The sequence below is a fragment of the Cervus elaphus genome, chromosome 26, assembly GCF_910594005.1.
Source record: "Cervus elaphus chromosome 26, mCerEla1.1, whole genome shotgun sequence".
In the NCBI taxonomy this organism is placed as follows: Eukaryota; Metazoa; Chordata; class Mammalia; order Artiodactyla; family Cervidae; genus Cervus; species Cervus elaphus.
Window position 1 is genome coordinate 35,774,744 of NC_057840.1, and position 19,882 is coordinate 35,794,625.

The 19,882-nt window shown below is 40.6% G+C and overlaps 1 protein-coding gene across 4 annotated transcripts in view; it reads right to left on the reverse strand.

Annotated features, from left to right (window-relative positions):
• SYNE1 (spectrin repeat containing nuclear envelope protein 1) overlaps positions 1–19,882 on the reverse strand; it is a 482,339-nt gene that overhangs the window by 20,211 nt on the left and 442,246 nt on the right. For 3 of the 4 annotated variants that reach the window (XM_043888326.1, XM_043888325.1, XM_043888328.1), the window contains 9 exons: positions 16,043–16,230; positions 14,996–15,146; positions 11,415–11,597; positions 11,020–11,157; positions 8,094–8,285; positions 6,894–7,227; positions 4,392–4,460; positions 2,510–2,652; positions 253–379 (listed from right to left, as the gene is read on the reverse strand). In XM_043888326.1, coding sequence (XP_043744261.1) covers positions 253–379; positions 2,510–2,652; positions 4,392–4,460; positions 6,894–7,227; positions 8,094–8,285; positions 11,020–11,157; positions 11,415–11,597; positions 14,996–15,146; positions 16,043–16,230 — 1,525 coding nt within the window. The remainder of the gene's footprint in view (positions 1–252; positions 380–2,509; positions 2,653–4,391; positions 4,461–6,893; positions 7,228–8,093; positions 8,286–11,019; positions 11,158–11,414; positions 11,598–14,995; positions 15,147–16,042; positions 16,231–19,882) is intronic. The other variant, XM_043888327.1, reaches the window with a different exon arrangement.

Below are 19,882 nucleotides of genomic sequence, written 5' to 3' on the forward strand. Positions count from 1 at the left end.
AGCTCTGAGAGCATTGGGCATGTATACAGAAGATTCCTGACTAGTGATTCAAAGATGATGGGACATGGGGAAAAACCACTGTGATACTTTTCACCTTCTTGGTCTGTCCTCAGAGATCTGGGTAACCTGGAGGAAAGTTCTCAGGACAGAATAGTAAAGATTGAGGTAAGCAACACAGTGGAACTCAGAGGCAACAAAGTATTTGGGGATCTTCTATTTCACTCTGTCCTGAATGGAGTACAACTCACTCACCAGCTGTTTGGGTTTCAGTGCTATCCAAGTTAACAAAGCCAGGGAAATGGTCGTCTTCCTCCGTCAGCTTGTGTTCCAGTCTTTTCACTGAGTCTATGCTGCCACTGCATTCGCCCAGCAGCTTCATCTGTTTAGAACAGAAAAGAGGCTCCCTTGTCACAAAATTCTCAAGCTGTCACGACCACAAGAGATCCTGGGGAAAATATCTTTGGCGTTCCTCAAAAAGGACAGTGGCTAGGTGGTACCTCTCTGTAAAGAGTAAGCTACTCTTAGCTTCCTTGATGGCTCAGTGGTAAAGAATCTGCCTGCCAATTCAGGAGACATGGACTTCATCTCTGGACTGGGAGGATCCCACATGCTACGGAGCAACTACACCTCGAGCACCACAAGTAAGCTGGTGCTCTAGGGTCTGTACTCCACGAGAGAAGCCTCCACAGTGAGAAACCCTTGCACTACAACTACAGTAGCTCCATTCTCTACAACTAGAGAAAAGCCTGTGCAGCCATGAAGACCCCACACAGCCCCTACCCACCCCCCCCAAAAAAAAGAGTAAGCTGCTCTGCTGGAAACAAAAAAGTCAAGTTCAAAAACATGCTTCTAAAACATGTGACATGTTCATATTTACACAAAGCAATGCCTTGAAGATATACTTGGCACACATGGTTTTGCACAAGTCCTCCCAATTTCTTTTAAAATTTATGAATCAAAACAGACTAAATTGATCTGGGATTTAACACTCAGAGCCCCCAGCTGGCAATATAACATATTGTCTTTGGCAAGCTGCTCCCTTTTTCTTAAACTGAAGTGTGGGAACAGTGATATTACCACAAATCTCACGGGGGCATCTATTTGCATTAAGTAATTAAAATGCTTAAAAGAATAAAACAATATTAACACCAGCTGTTTCATGAGAAAATCTAAGCAATGTTTAATAGATACTAAGCGAATAAATTTTGACATCAAAAGAAAAGCTTCCAACTCCATATTTAATATCATGCACATATTCAAAGACTAAAGGAACAAATCATTTCAAGGCACGCCTGCTACGATCATAAAGTTTTCTTTCAAAGCCTTTACCAAATCACATTGCTATTAAGTTACTTTGATTGCTTTTGATTGGTGTTAAGTATAATCTCAGTGATTTCAGCACGCTCATTGTGAAACTGTATTATGTTTTTTAAAAGGAGGTTTCACTATAATAGAAGTCAGGATAAGAGGCCAAATTGAACAGGAAGTAAACTCATGATTAATTAATTACTCTTCTGTGACTATGAGGATGTTAACGTCAGCATAAAAGTTTCTCTCCCCTGGTTTCAAAAAAGCAGTATGTGTGAATTGTCATTAGGCTCAGGGAAATTAATTTTTCTTTCCTTTTATGAGGCAGTCTTTTGGGTGTGAAAAGAAATGACAGAAGGCCTTGAAGAGATTTACTTTCAAATCTTCTTGCTTAAGTATGCATAAGAAAACAGGTAATTCTCTGAGTATTTCTCTGGGAAGTTATTCTGTCAGTAACTTGAGCAGAGCAAAGCTATTACATACTTTACAAAGCTTCAAAAATGGAACTGGTAATACACACAATCTCTTGCCATCTTCTCCCCACATCTCGTTAGTCAGGATTGTTTTCCCCAGAATGAGAGAACAAGCAAGAGGATAAAAAAGTCCCAGGACCATCAAGTGAATCAAAAGACACCCAGGAAAAGAACTAAACCCATTCCATGTCAGCAATATATATCAGCTAAAATCCACTCCTCCAAGCATAACCTTGGTCAGAAAATCATTAACTGAATTTGAAAGAATGCCTAATCACCTTCCGGGGCCAAAGCAATCTGTGAAAAGATTTCACAGGAGATCTGGATTCAATCCCTGGGTCAGGAAGATCCCCTGGAGAAGGGAATGGCTACCCACTCCAGTATTCTTGCCTGGAGAATCCCATGGACAGAGGAGCCTGGCGGGCTACAGTCCACAGGGTCAGAAAAAGAGTCTGACAGGACTGACTGACTAACTCTTTCACTTTCAGTTCTCTGTCTAAAGGAGCAGGCAGGTTCTTAAGGTAGATCAGGGGTCTGAGCACAGACCACTTTTACACAAAAGGTAACCTGCTAACAGGGCTTTATTTTGCTCGCACACACCTATGAGTTCAAGGGCAGCTAGGGACACAGAGAGTGAACACAGACCTCACGCCACAAACAGATGGTTCTTTGTCACACAACTGGGATCACCAGGTACGTGTGAGAATCAAGAAGGCCTAGATACTCACGTAGCCTCTGTAGCCGGAGTCTAGCTCTGGTCCTGTGGGCGTTTTGGGGTGGATGATATTCTCCGTTTGCTGCATCTGAAAGTGGCTGTCATCCAAGGCTTTGCCCAGCTGTCGGATCTGCGACTCCAAGGCACCACGGTCCCCTACAGCGTCAACCATGAGAATCTCGATAAGCTTGACATTCGAGGAGATGGTTAAGAAACTCTACAGGCAAGGCGGTAGAGAGATGGCACATGTGTGGGTGATCAGAAAGCACATTTAGTACTGACGTGCTGGTGGGTTAGGAGTTCAAATGACCAGACTGATGAATGTGCTTGGCCAAGAGTCCGAGCTGACTGGGTGCTGCCCCAGGGGCTGTGCAGTAGGTTCTCCCAGCCTGGGAATCTGCTCCCTCTTAAATCTCCACATTGTGAGTTGCGGAAGGCCATTCTCAAAACCTCAGGTGGTCTCTTCTGCTCCCCAATAACTAGGAGTCAGTTACATCTCAGGCTCCCTCTGCAGTCACTTATCAAACAGAAAGTCACACCATCTTATTTTTCTTTCTGCATATCAGTAGAAGATGGTGCTCCTGAAGCACCAGATGGTTGTGGGGCTCCCTTAAGGCAAGACTTCAAGTGAACCAAGAAAAGGTATGTGTGGGGGTACCACACTAGCAATGACTTCCTTATGTCTGAAACTTGAAACCAAAATCAGGAGAAAGCTAAAATTTTAGTATTTCCATCCAGGTGTGCTCTCACTCAGAGTTTAGAACTCCTGGCTTTCCTCCTCTGAGAGACGTGACATTGTTTTGCAAAATTTGTGTGTGCGTGTGTGTACAGTCTTTGAACTCAATAAGAATATGATCGTCAGAGTGAAGCCAGCACAGGGTGAAAGCAGAGTAAATATTAGTAAGCTTTATTAATTCTCTTTTGGAAAGAAGGTCTTCTAAATACACCTGGAAAGTCTCTCACTGGCAGTCACTTAGGTAGTCACGATTTTAGTAATAAGACTTTGTTTCCCATCCTTTTGCTTTTCTACAAAAACTTAAGTGTAAACTAATAATCTCACAATTCAACATCCTATCACCATGGTCCAACTCTGTCCTCTCCACTGTCCTCCAAATTACAGACTCTGAACTACAGTCTGTCTAGAGCGAGAGCCTGATTTTTTGGAGCTGAATACATGATTCACCCTTTGTCTTTTAGGGGCCCCCAGAGATCAGGAGGATAAACGGTGGGCCTGGGGTCCCACCTATAAGCTAGTGAACAGAATCCCTGAGCCCTGACTCCCCAGCCAGAGATGGGTCTGCAACTCCTTGAAGTCATAAAGTCAGAGCTGTTCCAACCAAGCAGGGAGCTAGAGCACCAATGCTAAGACTAGTGTTTCCATCTCCTATCTTCTGCCATTAATGGGCATCATAGTTCACACTTATTGAGAATGACTACCATTTCACAAGTTGAATAGTTGTTTTACTGCACTTGATTACTGAAGCTATGGGCTCCCCTGGCGTCTCAGGCAGTAAAGAATCTGCCTGCAATGCAGGAGACCCAGGTTTGATCCCTGGGTCGGGAAGATCCCCTGGAGGAGGGAATGGCTACCCACTCCTGTATTCTTGCCTGGAGAATTCCATGGCCAGAGGAGCCTGGCGGGCTACAGGCCATGGGGTCATAAAGAGTCAGACACGACTGAGCGACCAACATTTTCACTCTCATTGGAGTTTTAACTCTTGGTGTGGATCAACCAAGTGGTTTGGGTTTTTGTTTCTGAGACAGCAGTCAGAGAAGAAGGTTCTGCCTTAACATGCTTGTGGCACAGAGCTGTGAGAGGGTGGATAAAGGTGCTCGGGGAGGAGAAGGCGGGTTACAGGTGAGCAGGGGAGGTCTGCTTCGGCTTTGGTGCCTACCAGAGGAATTTCTGATTGCACTTTCTGTGAGTTTAACATAGGCCTCGGGACTTTCAGGGATCATTACATCTGCAAAAAGAGCACAGTCTAAGTTGACAGCTAAGGTCTGGAAACCTGGATCCCCTGATGGCTAGAAAATAACTTTCCTAGGGGAAAAAAAGGAAATTAGTCATTCTGGGCCGATAATTCTTGAACATACAGAGAAGTCTGAGTCTGACCACCAAAGGGTTCCTGAAATAAATCATAATAAAGTCTCTCATTGGTGGAGAGTGTTTTATGAGCCAGGCGCTGTTCTGGGCACTCATTTATCCTCACAGAAACCCTACAGGGTGCGTGGAAGTGTTATTCTCATTTTACTGACCAAAAAAACTGAGGCCCAGGGGAATTGTTACTCATTCAAGTTTCAACAGCTAGTAGTGGCATAACTGGAATTGCAATCCATACAGGTCCTAGAGCGGCGCTGTCCAACAGAAATAACATACATTGTTTTAAAGAGTCTAAGGGCCACAATGACAAGTCAAGGGATGAAAATAAATTCAATACTTAATTTTACTAAACCAACAAATCTAAATTACAACATGTAATCAACATAAGTACTATTATTGATATTTTACACACTTGCTTTGTGCTAAGTCTTTGAATTCTGTGTATTTTTGTAAGAGCACTGGATGCAGCAAATACCCATCTGCACAGTCACATTTCAGGGCTCAGCTGTCACGTGTGGCTGAGGGACTGCATATTGAGGATTTCTGCTGTAGAGGCAAAATGCTTAGCTATTAGGCTGTACTGTAAAAACAAAAGAGAAATGAGACAAATCATCTTCTTTTTGTACAGCGTCAGCCCCTTGGGAATCCAAATGTGAACCATCACACAAAGAAAAAGGGGAAACTGTCTTTTAGGGAATGTGTGAGATGCGTTTACAAGGGCTACAAATTGACCTCTGGTTATTTATTCTATTTCGACTCACCTTTCTTAAAATGCTCCTCTTTCTCTGGCCACGCCTTCCCTGTGTTGCCTGAGGTTTCATATGCCTCGTTTCCCTTTGTACACTCTTCCTGTGTGGTCTCCTTCCTTTCCTTGGGGACCACTCACGTGTGGATGACTATCTAATCTACATTTCTGGTTCCTGACCCATGCAGCCACCCACCGCTGGCTTTTTCCTGTGGGACAGGCCACAGCATATCATAGCACAGGTTGAGTTCATAGAGGAACTCACCGCCTCCCACTATCTCACTGCCCTGCCCCCGTGGCTCCACAGACACCCAGAACATTCTCTCCTACTCATGGTCCTCAGAGCCTACCACCACCTGCATCTTTTACCAAGATGCTCACACCAGAAAAAATCACTTCGACCGCAATCCAATCGGCCATCAGGCGTGCAGGAGCCGTCTCATGATTTCTCACAGCTCTTTCATCTATTCCCAGCGCTGCTGCCTTAGTTCAGGCCATCACCACATCTGCGTCCTGGACTGTAAAGTGATTCCATCTGGACTTTCTTTCAATGTGCCCTTCTCTAGATATTGTTGAGACCGGTTCTTTGAAAATAGACATCAGATCACAGTGCCTCCCTCCTTAGAGCCCTGTTGTGACACTGTCCAGGGTCTTCACGGTAAAACTGCTTTTTATGATAAACAGGTTGCTATATGACCAGACCCTGGTTCTCCTTCCCATCTCCTCTTTGCTCACTCTGCACCTCCCAATTGACAGCCATGTCATCCTGGACAAACTCCAGGGGACTGACAGTGCTGAGGCTGATCATAAAGCCGAGATGGGTGTCCTCTGCTTTCTTCCTCTGGACACTGCTGTATCCTCCTGACTGACTTCTAGTCATCCTTCAGGTCTCAGCACAGGTCTCTTCTCTAAAGCCTTTCTCCAAAGCTCTGGCTCAGCCACCCCGGGCTGTGTGTTCACACCACCGTGTGTACCCTGCTACTCCAGCGCCAAACATTTCACACAGGTGTTTCTTATCTGTCTGTGTTCCACACTAGAGTGTGAGGGCTTCCCTGGTAGCTCAGAGGTGAAGAATTTGCCTGCAATGCAGGCGATGCGGATTTGACCCCTGGATTGGGAAGATCCCCTGGAGTAGGAAATGGCAACCCACTCCAGTATTCTTGCCTGGAGACTCCCACGGACAGAGGAGTCTGGTGGGCTCCAGTCCATGGGGTCAAAGAGTCAGACACGACTTAGTGACTAAACCACCTCCACACTAGCACACTACCACCCTAGAACGTGAGCTCTTTGAAAAGAAAAGGGACTGTGTATTTCCAGCACTTATAAAGTTCCAGTCATGTAGTAAGAATGTAGGCACACGCGGGATAAATCAGTGGTCATATCAATTTTGCATTTGTGAATCATGTTAATATCAAATTATGCCATTAAGTACAAGTTCCCCTGAAGGGAGAAGGAAGATGATTCTGCGTAGCCTATGGGTTTTCAGGACAGTATCCATTCCTTCGTATTCTCTTTCAAGCTAGCATACACATAGAAGGAGCTCTTTCCTACCTGATATGCCAACAGCTCCCCTAAGGTAGAAATCTTTATCTTCTGGACCCTCTTCATCCTCAGAGGGCAGAGTTCTGGACACGGCAGACTCCAGGTCACGGCTGAGGTCATAGTCATGGTCCCATTCCAGGGGGATGGAGTCCACACTGGCCGGGGTGTCTCGTCCAGACCTCTCGCTCCGGAGGGGCTGGGCGAGTGAGAGGGAGGGGTTGGAGGAAGGCTGCGGGGAGAGCACGCCGTCCGTGGAGGTGTCCCGCCAGTGGAGGTCCGACAGAGTTCCAGCCTCATCCAGTTCCAGCTCCCGGTCAGAGAGGTCGTGCTCATCATCTGGGAGCTAAAAATGCAGCCCAGACAGTCCTGTTATCACGGCAGTCAGCTGGTACCCTCCCCGCTCTGCTCTGCCTCTCACCAATGTTCAGTACCCAAGCTTAGCTGGACCACATGCCTATCTTGGTAGGGTTAATTTTAAACTTCCTATCATCGAATAATAAATAAGTATCTTCTGATCACTTTTCAAAATGCCTTATACGTGAATCTAGTAAATTCTCAGTTTTAATGCTGATAAAATGGAAATAATATTAAGACCTACTTCAAAAAATTGACAGAAGATTAAATAAGATAACGTAAATAAAGATAACTTAGTACCTAACCTGCAACACAGTAAGTAAGTGAATGGCACAGATCAGGAGCCAGAGGGAATCACTGATAAAATCCTAGCTGGTCCTTTTATACCTTATATTCCAGATAGAAAATACACTTTATCACAGAAGATGACAAATATTCTAATAATAACATCTTGACAATGAGATATGATTATGGTAGCAATTAGGGAAAAGGAAGAGAAAAAGAAATTCAGCTAAATAACCACATCAATCAGGCCGCTGTTTAACACTGCTCACCTTTATCCCCTTGTTTTCCCTAGAAGCTTCTTGATCTTCCATGGAAGATATGAGCCAAGTATTCTTCTAAGCTCTTTATATGCATGTATGTATACATATATATATATATAAACTCATTCCATGCCCAAAACAATCCTTTCTAGGAGGTAGGTACAGTTACTAAGCCAGTTTTAGACTGAGGAAACTAAGGCAAGTCAAGCACTCTGGCTCCAGAGTCCGGTGCCCACTAAATGATGCTACTTGAGCTCACATTATTAATTCTCTTTATATTTCATGACAATAAAAAAGCAGTGTCACGTACAGGCAGGCGAATCAGTTTCTTATGATATCTTTCCACGCGCCCGAAGACCTCCTGACAGTAACGTCGGAGCTCATCCAGCTCTTCCTCAATGACGGCCGCATCCAGGGGCTCACTCTTTTCTATCAGCTGTTCTCCTTGGGCGATTATCTGCTCAATCTTATTGTGGTTCAGTGAGATTTCCTGCTGGAAGGCCTAGGGAGCACACCTCTATGTTAATTGCTCATTACTCACATAAACATGAAGTAACTCTAAGATACATATGAAGAAAAACCATGTAGGGATATTAAGTTTACCATAGACAAAGACAAGCCAAGAAGCTACTACTTTCTAAAGTAAGACATGAAATTTTGAAATCAGAACAGAAAGCAGAAATGGAATTGTTAGAATTCCATGACCAGAGAGGCGCCTTTGCCTAATAAAATTTACCACCATGGACAGTGTGGCTAAGAGAATCATAAGAAAAAACATTCAAACCCATCATAAAGTTGAGAGCACTGGTTGTCCCTGATGAAAAGTAATGGCAAGCAATAGAGAGCCACCGAAATTAATTTAGCAGTTTAAAGAATTATATTCAATATTTAAATTTTAGATTTTCTAAGATGTCAAACATCAGTAAGAGAAACCATCCAAATCACAATATCACAAATTATTCTCAGATGATTTGACTGTTTCAGGACATAAGTAGGAAAAACTGTAAAAATTTGAAAAACAGGTAATTCTGGATTCCTTAGACTTAATTTATATGATTCAAAACAGTTAAGCCTCAGGGAACAACTTTCAAGGGATAAATTTTAATTCAACACAAGAATAAACTCTGGAAGAGTTGAAATTGCCCAATAATAAAAAGACTGCCAAGGGAGAAAGAGGGTGGTTATAAATGACCCTGCCAGAGTCCAGAAGGAAAAGATTCACCTACCACTTGGTAGAAATTTCCTGCTGAAGCTTTTACCTGTTATTTACCTGTGGAACAACTTGAGAGAGTTGAGGTGAAGGGGAAGGATGGAGAGGCTGGTCAGACTACTGGGACTATTTTATGATATTTTTATTCTGAGAATCTAGGATTAAAGGTAAATTCCTTGTTTTATTATGACAACTTGAAAGTCACAGGCACCATGTGTGGTGGTTTAGTTGCTAAGTCGTGTCTGACTCTTGCGACCTCATGGACTGGAACCCACCAGGCCCCTCTGTCCATGGGATTTTCCAGGCAAGAATACTGGAGTGGGTTGCCATTTTCTTCTCCAAGGCAACGTGACTATTCTTATAAAAAAAAAATCTACCTATCCTATCTTATCTTGGGATGAAAATTTCACAAGCTGCCTTGCATATTATTCAAGATATTAAACATTCTATCCTATGAGATAGAATCCTCATATCTAATATACATCCCTCCCCATGTAAAATGTTTCACTCTCCTTTTTCACTTTCATCAAGAGGCTCTTTAGTTCCTCTTCACTTTCTGCCATAAGGGTGGTGTCATCTGTGTATCTAAGTTTATTGATATTTCAGGTTAGTGAAAGTGAAAGAGGACAGTGAAAAAGCTGGCTTAAAATTCAACATTCAAGAAACTAAGATCATGGCATCTGGTCCTATCACTTCATGGCAAATAGATGGGGAAACAATGGAAACAGTGACAGACTTTATTTTCTTGGGCTCCAAGGTTGCTGCAGATGGTGAATGCAGCCATGAAATTAAAACACGCTTGCTCCGTGGAAGAAAAGCTATGACCAACCTAGACAGCATATTAAAAAGTAGAGACATTACTTTGCCAACAAAGGTCCGTCTAGTCAAAGCTATGGTTTTTCCAATTGTCATGTATGGATGTGAGAGTTGGACTATAAAGAAAGCTGAGCACCGAAGAATTGATGCTTTTGAACTGTGGTTGGAGAAGACTCTTGAGAGTCCCTTGGACTGTAAGAAGATCCAACCAGTCATTCCTAAAGGAAATCAGTCCTGAATATTCATTGGAAGGGCTGATGCTAAAGCTGAAACTCCAATACTTTGGCCACTTAATGCAAAGAACTGACTCAATGGAAAAGACCCTGATGCTGGGAAAGACTAAAGGCAGGAGAAGGGGATGACAGAGGATGAGATGGTTGAATGGGATCATGGAGTCGATGGACATGAGTCTGAGCAAGCTCCAAGAATTGGTGATGGACAGGGAAGCCTGGTGTGCTTCAGTCCATGGAGCTGCAAAGAGTCAGACATGACTGAGCAACTGAACTGAACTGAACTGAGGTAAAATGTTTAACTAGCCACTGGTTTTGAATTATATATGAAACATACCAAATATGCTTAAACATTAATTTGGCACCTAGGAATGCAGTCTGTGTGGAATGAAGTTCCAATATAAGAAAGTTGAACTGGTCTGGATCATGGGAGTCAAATTATCTGAAGGTGCTTGAAACCAATCAGAAAAAAACACCATCAAAAATGAAAATGACAACCTTGCAAATCAAGTTCCTACTTGACTTGTGTATATGTTAAGGGGAGTTGTATCTCCTCATAATGTTCTTTATTTCATTTTTAATATTTTTCTTTTTTCTGTATTTCTTTTCAGTCAAGAAGACCTACATTTTTAAAAAGCAAAGATTCTCGTATGTAAAATAGATAGCCAATGGGAATTTGCTATATGACTCAGGGAACTCAAACAGGGGCTCTGTTGCAACCTAGAGAGGTGGGATAGGGCGGGAGCTGGGAGGGAGTTTCAAGAGGGAGGGGACATATGTATACCTATGGCTGATTCATGCTGATATTTAGCATAGAACAACAAAATTCTGTAAAGCAATTATCTTTCAATTAAAAATAAACAAAATTTTTAAAAAAGAATAGTTCTTTAATATGTTCTTCACAAAAGTATGTATAAATCATTTCCTCTTCATATTCCCTGCATACCAATTTGAAAAAAAAATCACTATTACTCTCTTACCTTGAGCTGCTTTATTTTAGCTTGCACGTCACACTCGGAGAAGTGCTCAATGTTGGTGAGCTGCAGATCCATCTCCGTCAGCCACACCAGAATGCTGTCCCGGGCCGTCTCAAACTCCTCCCGCTGGCCAATGAAATGCTGGAGAGACAAGAACACAAGCGAAAAAGCCACAGACTCGGGCTGAGACGGAACCGCCAACTCCAGCCTCCTCTGGGAAGTCATTTCCTCAGCGAGCAACGAGAACACCGCAATGTTTTACCAAATAAATCACATGCTAGATGCCCGTCTCGGCATCCCTGTCTTACAGAGTCACCGAGACTATGTCCTAACGCTGTACTGAAATGGCCCCAGCTGTCCTCCCGGCCTCTAAGCGACAGAGGGGGTGCGGTACGGACCTTGAGTCTGCGCAGGATGGAGGTGACGCGCTTCTGCAGGTTGTCCCATCTCTGGTTGCCTTTATGAACCATCTGTTTGAGGCTGCCGGCCGCGTCCGTGCGGTTCTCTCTGGCCAGGCGGCGGTACTGCTTGTTGATCAGCTCCAGCTGGGTCAGGCTCTCATGGACCTGTCGCTGGAAAGCCTACGGCCACAAAGAAGCACATCAGCCTGGGAGATCTGGGGAGGGCTCTCAGCAAGGGTGTCTGGGCATGGGGTCCTGATGTCAGACAGAATGGGAGGCCAACTCTTCCCCTCCAACAGGAAAAGACACTTTGTAACCAGCGCAAACTTTCCCTTGTTAAAGAAAGCTCCTGTTACCCATGTGCCTTAAGAAAGGGAGTTGATCAAACAAAAATACAAAAGAAAATGGCAAACAGTAGTAAATATCTGTATATATACAAATCCACATATGATACACATATAGAATATGTACATATACATGTAGAACATACACATATTCATATGATACATACATATAAAATGTACACACATACCTATATATACATATACAAATGGCAACCCACTCCAGTATTCTCGCCTAGAGAATTCCATGGACAGAGGAGCCTGGTGGGCTTCAGTCCATGGGGTCACAAAGAGTTGGACATGACTGACGACTATCACACACTCACTCACATGTATAATGCACACGACATACATATGTAATATAGCTTTTAAAATAATAGCCTTAAAAAAAACTTTCCCATAAAGGAAACTGATTACAAAAATATGTTGTTGCTTAGTCACCAAGTCATGTCCGACTCCTGCGACCTCATGGACGCCAGGCTCCTCTGTCCAATGGATTTCTCAGGCAAGAATACCGGAATGGGTTGCCATTTCCTTCTCCCACAGATCCTCCCAACTCAGGGATTAAACCTGTGTTCCTGCATTAGCAAGTGAGTCCTTCACTACTGAGCCACCAGGGAAGCCCACAAAAATATGTATGCTGAAACGTGAGTTTAAAATGTTCCAAGTTTCTGATGTCAATACCGAGAAAAAAATACCTATCATAAAACTGCTTCTTTTATTTATAAAATGTTATTTCCTAAGAAATCCAGAAATTGCCTCAATTTTGGTGCCCTCTTAAAAAAAATAAAACTACTTTTTGCAGAATATCTTCTAAATGCAAGCTATTACTGACTTTTAAGAACAACAGCTTAGTAAAACAGAAGTAACCTTACAAAGAAAAATGTTTTGTACATGCTCTATTGTTTTTTTTTTTGCTGTGCCCATGAATGATTTGGTTTGTATGAAATGTTTTAAAGCTGATGTGACACCTTACAGAGTATTACAGAGTAGTGTCTATCTACTTTGGAGGTTACCCCCATGCACACAATTTCTGCAGGTGAAGTAGTTCTTTTTCTCTGCAATATAGCCTAACCCTAGCAATAAGAGTCATTTGGCCAAAATAAAATGAAGCTTTTACATTTCAAACTTAGGTGTGTGATTTATGACTGACTTTTATTCTGGCATTGGACAGAAAATTGTGTGACTAATTGAACTTCACTCATCGAAATCCCAAACTTTTGCTTCCTTTGGCTCATCACACTATTTACATGCTACCAAACTCCTGCCTCTAAGATGGCTTTTCTTCTGAGAGTCGTTTTAAGAGCCGTCAACCGAGTAAATCCAACCATCTATTTTATAAAACTTCAAATTATTCCCCCGGAAAAGGAAATAGTAAGGGAAGTTCAGCTTTTGCCATCACTGTAAGTCACACAATATATTTTCTCACTGAGGTGAAGGTGGGCATGACAGGCGGGGACCCCAGCACACCTAGATCTGTCCCCAGTGTTTGTGCAATTGAACAGGCAAAAACTGCCCTCAAAATTTCATTTTTGTAATTTATTTTCCTCTTAAGAAAATTAACTACAAAGATAAATAATAAAATCAATCATTATAACTAGCTAGTTGTATGTTGTATAAATAGCATTTATATATATAAATAGCATACATATATAATGCTGTATTTATACAGCATTATATGAATAGCTAGTTATATAAATAGCATTATAAGCTTAACTATATGGCTAACCTTTGTCATAAAGTCTTGAGTCTAAAATAGCATCATAAAAGATCTTACATAATCTTCTTTGTAGTGGAAGCCGATTATAGAAGGTTTAACCTTTATGAAGCTGTGAGTAATAAGATGCAGTACAAGAATATTTCTACTAGCACTGGTTCACACTGGGATAATCTGAAATCTACTACAGAGTTTATTGTGGCTTTTTACTAGCATTTTACTAAGGAAGAATCTTTCGGATAGGAATTCCACCCCCTCACCCCAGGAATTTAGTGGAATAGTTATATATAGGTCCATATTCAGGCAGCAGAATAACTGTTATTTATTTCACATAGTATTTGAACACTTGTATAGCTTTGTGTAGCTACCCATCTATGACTCCTAGATTTTAAACCCCACAAGAACAAAACCCAAACTTCATATTTACTATAATAGGCCTCAAAAAAAAAAAAAAAAAAAGCCTGGCTAATTGCTATTACAAGGTAAAAATTAATCCAGCTGAATTTGGTTGGATTTTTTAGTCTTATTATAAACTATCTCAGGGAGCTTGGGGCAGACTTAGTAACCAAGAATGATTTTTGTAAGATAACATGCATTGGAACTGTTCACAGTTATTATATATGAGAACACAACTGCCAATCAATGGACATTGACTGGCAAAGAAACTTCAAATTAAAAAGTGGTCAACTTTCGGGACCAGTCCTTTATGAAAATGAGAGGCAGTTGAGAAGCTGGGGTTTCATCCTATCCCAGTGATAGAGCAGACTCGAGACTGCCCAAACAGGCAAGGAACTGGAATCAGTTACTGAATAATTGCTTTCTTGATGAATATGATTATACTGCTGCTATTTCTCTCTATAAATTTGAAAAATCTTGGTGACTCAATGGCACTGTTCCTCATTTATAATTACAGACGGTTTATGATTTAAAATATTTGATCAATTCTGGAGTCAATTTATCAATGATTAAAAGATAAGAGGAGCCTGGTGTGCAACAGTCCATAGGTTCGCAAAGAATTGGACATGACTGAGGCAACTTAGCATGTACTTACACACACGCACATGAACACACACATATACATATATATGTATATATACACATACACTCCAGTTAAGTGAAAAAAAAATCAAGAAAATATATTGAATACACACACACACACACATATATTTTATAGATGTTATAGTATGGAATGGCATAATATTTGAGTCTTAGAAGCTTGATTATAAAGAACCGTGAAGTCAAAAGAACGCCACGATCATTTTTGGGGAATCATAATTCCTGTTTTCTAACAGAGTTTCTCTTCATTACTGCTTTATTTGTAATTCTTGATAATTATAAAGTAAAAACATCCTTTCTCTTTTTTGCCTATTACGATGTAATAAGAAAGATGACCAGAAAGTCATCACCTAGCCGTCTGAACAAATAACATGTGGGCAGTTTGTTTGGGTCTTGAGACACCAAAGACCAGCTGGCTACTCTCGTAGCAAAATAAAGATGAAATATTTGGCTTTGAAAATCACCTCAAATTTCTTTAGTTCCTCCTTGGCAACTGTATAGAGCACCCCAGAAGAGCTGGGAAAGGCAGCTGTCCTTTCTGAGATCTTGAGCCAATCTTCGAAATGAGAAAAGTCATCCAGAAACTTCTGCCACAATCGCCATGTCTCTTCAATTCTGAGACAGAAAGGAAAGAACAGAATCTGATTGTTTGAGACTGTTTGTGCTCCAGAGCCCTGCCTGATGCCTGCACCAGGATTAAGATGGCCCAAAACAAGCAACTGCTGTGCCAAACAATAACTAACTGTGCCTTGAGCCGAATTTGCCCAGACTGAAAAAGAAACAACTGTTTGAGCTAAAATGAAACAGCTGTGTGTGTGTGTGTGTGTGTGTGTTTAAACACACGTCCTGCAGCTCTGGGTTTGGAACGAGTCAAACTGAGTCTGATAAGCACATGGTGTGAACTGTTCTGGGTATGTGCAAGGAAGTTTAAAAGTGTAACACTCTGCTCTCAGTGCACACTCATCCCGAGGTTCGCTGGACTAAAACTAAGGTTTGAAAATTCACTGAACGTCAAAGTCACCCTCATCAAAATCAACTAAGGACGGCAAGACAAATATTAAGCTTTCAGGAGGTCCCCAGAGAGTATGAAGATTCTGTGCCTTGAGTCATTATGGTCACTTTCTAACACATCACTAATTTTTTACCACCTTGAATTTCAAACGGCTTCAAGAGAAGTCCTTTTGTTTTATTATTTCCTTTTTAATGAAAGAAAGTTACTTTTTCACACCACAGATTATGTAACGTAATACTTGTTCAGCAAGGGCATATTTTAACTTTTCTGATTATATTTAAACTGTTAGGTCAGGTGTCATTTGGCTTGTTATATTTATAAGTGACCTTCATACCTACTTATGTTTCCAACTGAACGTAGATGACAAGTTTGGGAAACCGAGGCTATCTCTGGGCATTGCAGCCAAAAGGAAATGGTGAACAGCAGAGACCCTGGATAAACTTCCGTATTGATTTTTCTGTCCTTCCTCTGTTTCAGCTGTGTGCACACCCCCACTTACTTGAGCCTCCTCTCCATGGACATGGCACAGATGTTTCTCCACCGGCGGTCCAGGTTTCGCGTAGCCTGCTGGATGGAGTCGCACTCGGCGTCTGTAGCGCAGGCGTCACAGTCATGCAGCAGGACCTCACACAGGTTCAGCACGGAGGCCACGCCAGTGCTGTGCTTCTCGATGTCTCTCTGGAGCTCCTGCAGGGGAGGAGACGTGCTTTACGCAAACACTTGTTTACCGGCGGGAGAACCCGCAGCTGTATTCACTGACTCAGAAATGGTTAGGCAAAACCTTGACAAGTATTTCATTTCCTTGAATGCATGAAGCTTCTTTAATGTCCTTTATAAAATACTGCAAGCTCAAAAGTATGAGAAAACGAGTCTAGAAATATCTGGGCTGTGTGAGCCATGCCAAAATATCAACTGAACAAGACAACATCAATTGTGCAGAGTAAAATGAGCTTCTTTAGTGATTGAAATATGAATCTTGCCCCAGTTTTTACTTCACAGATATATCACTTCCATTCCAATCCATAGATCAGTCAAAGGAGTACGTGTGCTCCTGTTAAGAGTTGGCACGCACTTTGATCTCCAAGGATCTGCAAACTATTTTAAACAGTTAACTCCACCATCATTAAAAGCTACCATGGTTTAAGGGACCTTGGTTTTCTATCATGTATGACAACCATTATCAGCAGCTTCTTCAATGATCAAATTTAAATGTAGGACAGAAACAGGAAGATACGAAATATGATGATAATGTTCAATTCTTGTAATATTTTATATTTTAGGACCAGCAATTCCTGTGACAAAGCCCAGATAACTGAAAGAGGTTGTGCAAGAGATTGAAAGGACAGTTTAGTGAAACAGAAATATTTGACAGAAGCTATTTTCTTGTGTCTAGTTTATGAAATCTCCAAAGTTAATCAATGCCACTGTTATTGCATTTAACAGTAAGCTACAATTTGTGAAGAAGACATTGGGATCTGGTATTGAGGAGAAAAACAGGAAGAAGAATCTACATAGAAGAATATAAATCCCAGTTGAATCAGTTGAGGAATTATCAAGAGAAAAGTTAGGCAAATTCAAGAACTGTATAAGAGAAAAGGAAAATACTTTGAGGACCTGGATGAATATGACAAGCAAAACATGGTATCAGTAGGTCTCCTTTTTAATAATGGAATACTCTGAGTAAACTGAGTTAAAAGCTCAACAGAAAAATAATATATATTTTGTTATGCTCTGTGCAGTTAATATGGTAATATAGAAGACTTGATATGGTAGAACTCTGGGCAAATTCACTGCCTTAAACAAGAAAGATAAACATCATCTGTTGAAGGCTACTTAGGTTGTTTACATGTATTCACTGGTAAACAATGCTGCAATAAACATGGGAGTGGAGATATCTTTTCAAGATAGTGATTTCATTTCCTTCAGATACATACCCAAAAAGTGGAATTGCTAGAACATATGGTAGGTCTAGTTTTACTTTTTTGAGGAACATCTATACTCTCTTCCATAGTGGCTGCACCAATTTACATTCCCACCAACAGTACATAAGGGTTCCATTTTCTCTAAATCCTTGCCAGTACTTTTTAATCTCTTGTGTTTTGATAACAGCCAGCCAACAGGTGTGAGGTGATACCTGTGTTTTTTATTTGCATTTCTACCAAGATTAGTGATGTTGAGCATCTTTACATGTACCTGTTGGCAATTTGACTATCTTCTTTTAGAAAATGCTTGTTCAGGTCCTTTGCTCAATTTTAAATTGGATAATTTGTTTGTTTGTTTGTTTTGCTATTGAGGTGTATATATGAGTTTCTTGTGCATCTTAGATATTAACTCTTGATAGGATATGTGGTTTGAAAATATCTTCTCTCATTCCTAGGTTGCCTTTGCATTTGGTTGATCGTGACTTTTACTGTACAGAAGCTTCAGAGTTTGATTTAGTCTCACCTGTTCCATTTTTGCTTTGGTTGGTTGAACTTCCAAAAGTCATTGCTAAGACCAATGTTAAGGAGCCTTTTCCTTATATCTTCCTCTGGGTTTCAAGTCTTAAATTTAAGTTTTTAATCAATTCAAATTAATTTGTCTATGTTGTGTAAGATAGAAGTCCAGTTTAACTCTTTTGAATGTGAATATCCAGTTTTCCCAACACAATTTTTTGAAGAAATTATCTTTTCACCATTGAGAATCCTTATTAGGCAAATATCAGTTGACTGCATATGTGTGGGTTTATTTCTGGGCTCGCTATTCTGTTCCATTGATCTATGTGTTTGTTTTTATGCCAGTACCATACTTTTTTGATTACAAAAGTTTTGTAATATTAATTTGAAATCCTAAAGTGTGATGCCTCCAGGTTTGTTCTAGCTCAGGACTGCTTTGGTTATTAGGGATCTTTCTTGGTTCCATATGACTTTCAGGATTTTTTTGATTGTTTTCTATTTCTGTAAAAAGTGCCATTGGAATCTTGACAAGGATTGCATTTAATGTGCTTTGTATGCACATTTTAGCAATATTAATTCTTCCAATCCATGGGATATCTTCCATTTGCTTGTGTCTTATTCAGTGTCTTTCATCAATATCTTAGAGTGTCAGAGCACATTTCTTTTGCCTCCTTAGTAGAATTTATTCCTCAAGTATTTCATTGTTTTTGATGTCATTATAAACAGAATTTTTTCTTTATTTTCCAGATACTTCACTGTTAGTGTTCAGAAACACAATGATTTCGGTATGTTGAATTTGTATGCTCCAACTTTCCTGAATTTATTAGTTATAAAAAGCTTCTGGTGGAGTCTTCAGGACTTTTCTATATATAAGACCAGGCCACAATCAAACAGAGACAATTTTAAACCCTCCTTTCTAATCTGGATGCCTTTTATTTCTTTTCTTGCCCAATTTCTCTGACAAGGCTTTCCACTGCTATGCTGAATGGAACTGGTTAAAGTGGGCACCTCTGTCTTGTTTTCAACCTTTCATCACTGAGTATGATGTTAGCTTTGGGTATGTCACATATGTCCTTTATTATGTTGACGTTCATTCTTTCTACACCCAGTTTGTTGAGAGCTATCATTTGAATTTTGTCAGTGGTTTCTCTCCATCTATTGTGATGATTATACGATTTTTATTTCATTTTGACAATGCAGTGTATTATATTTACTGATTTGCCTATGTTGAAACATTCTTGCACTCTAGGAATGAATCCAACTTAATTACAGTGTATAATCTTTCAAGGTGCTCTGAATTTGGTTTGCCAGTACTTTATTGAGAGTTTTTGCATCTATATTCATCAGGCATATGGGTTGATAGTTTTCATATGGTGTCCTTATCTGGTTTTGGTATCACGGTAATGCTGGACTCATGAGTTTGAGAGCATTCTCTTCCCTTCAATTTTTTGAAAAAGTGAGATGAATTGGCTGTAAATCTCTGGTAGATTTCACCTGTGATACCATCTGGTCTTGGACATTTCTTTGTTGGGAGGTTTTTGATTATTGATTCCACCTCTTTATTCATTATTGATCTGATCAGATTTTCTATTTCTTCAAGATCCATTCTTGGTAGATTGTATGCTTCTAGGAATTACCCATTTTTTCTAGATTGTCCAATTTGTTGGATTATAATTGCTCATAGTAGTCTTTTATGATCCTTGGTATTTCTTATAATGTTCCCATTTTCATTTATAAATTTTTAAATAATCTATTTTGGTCCTCTATCTTATTTTCTTGGTTAATCTAGCTAAAATTTGTTGTCAATTTTGTTTATAGTACCAGAGAACCAACTCAGTTTTGTTAATCTTTTCTATTGTTTCCTTATTCTCTATTTCATTATTTCTGATCTACTCTTTATTATT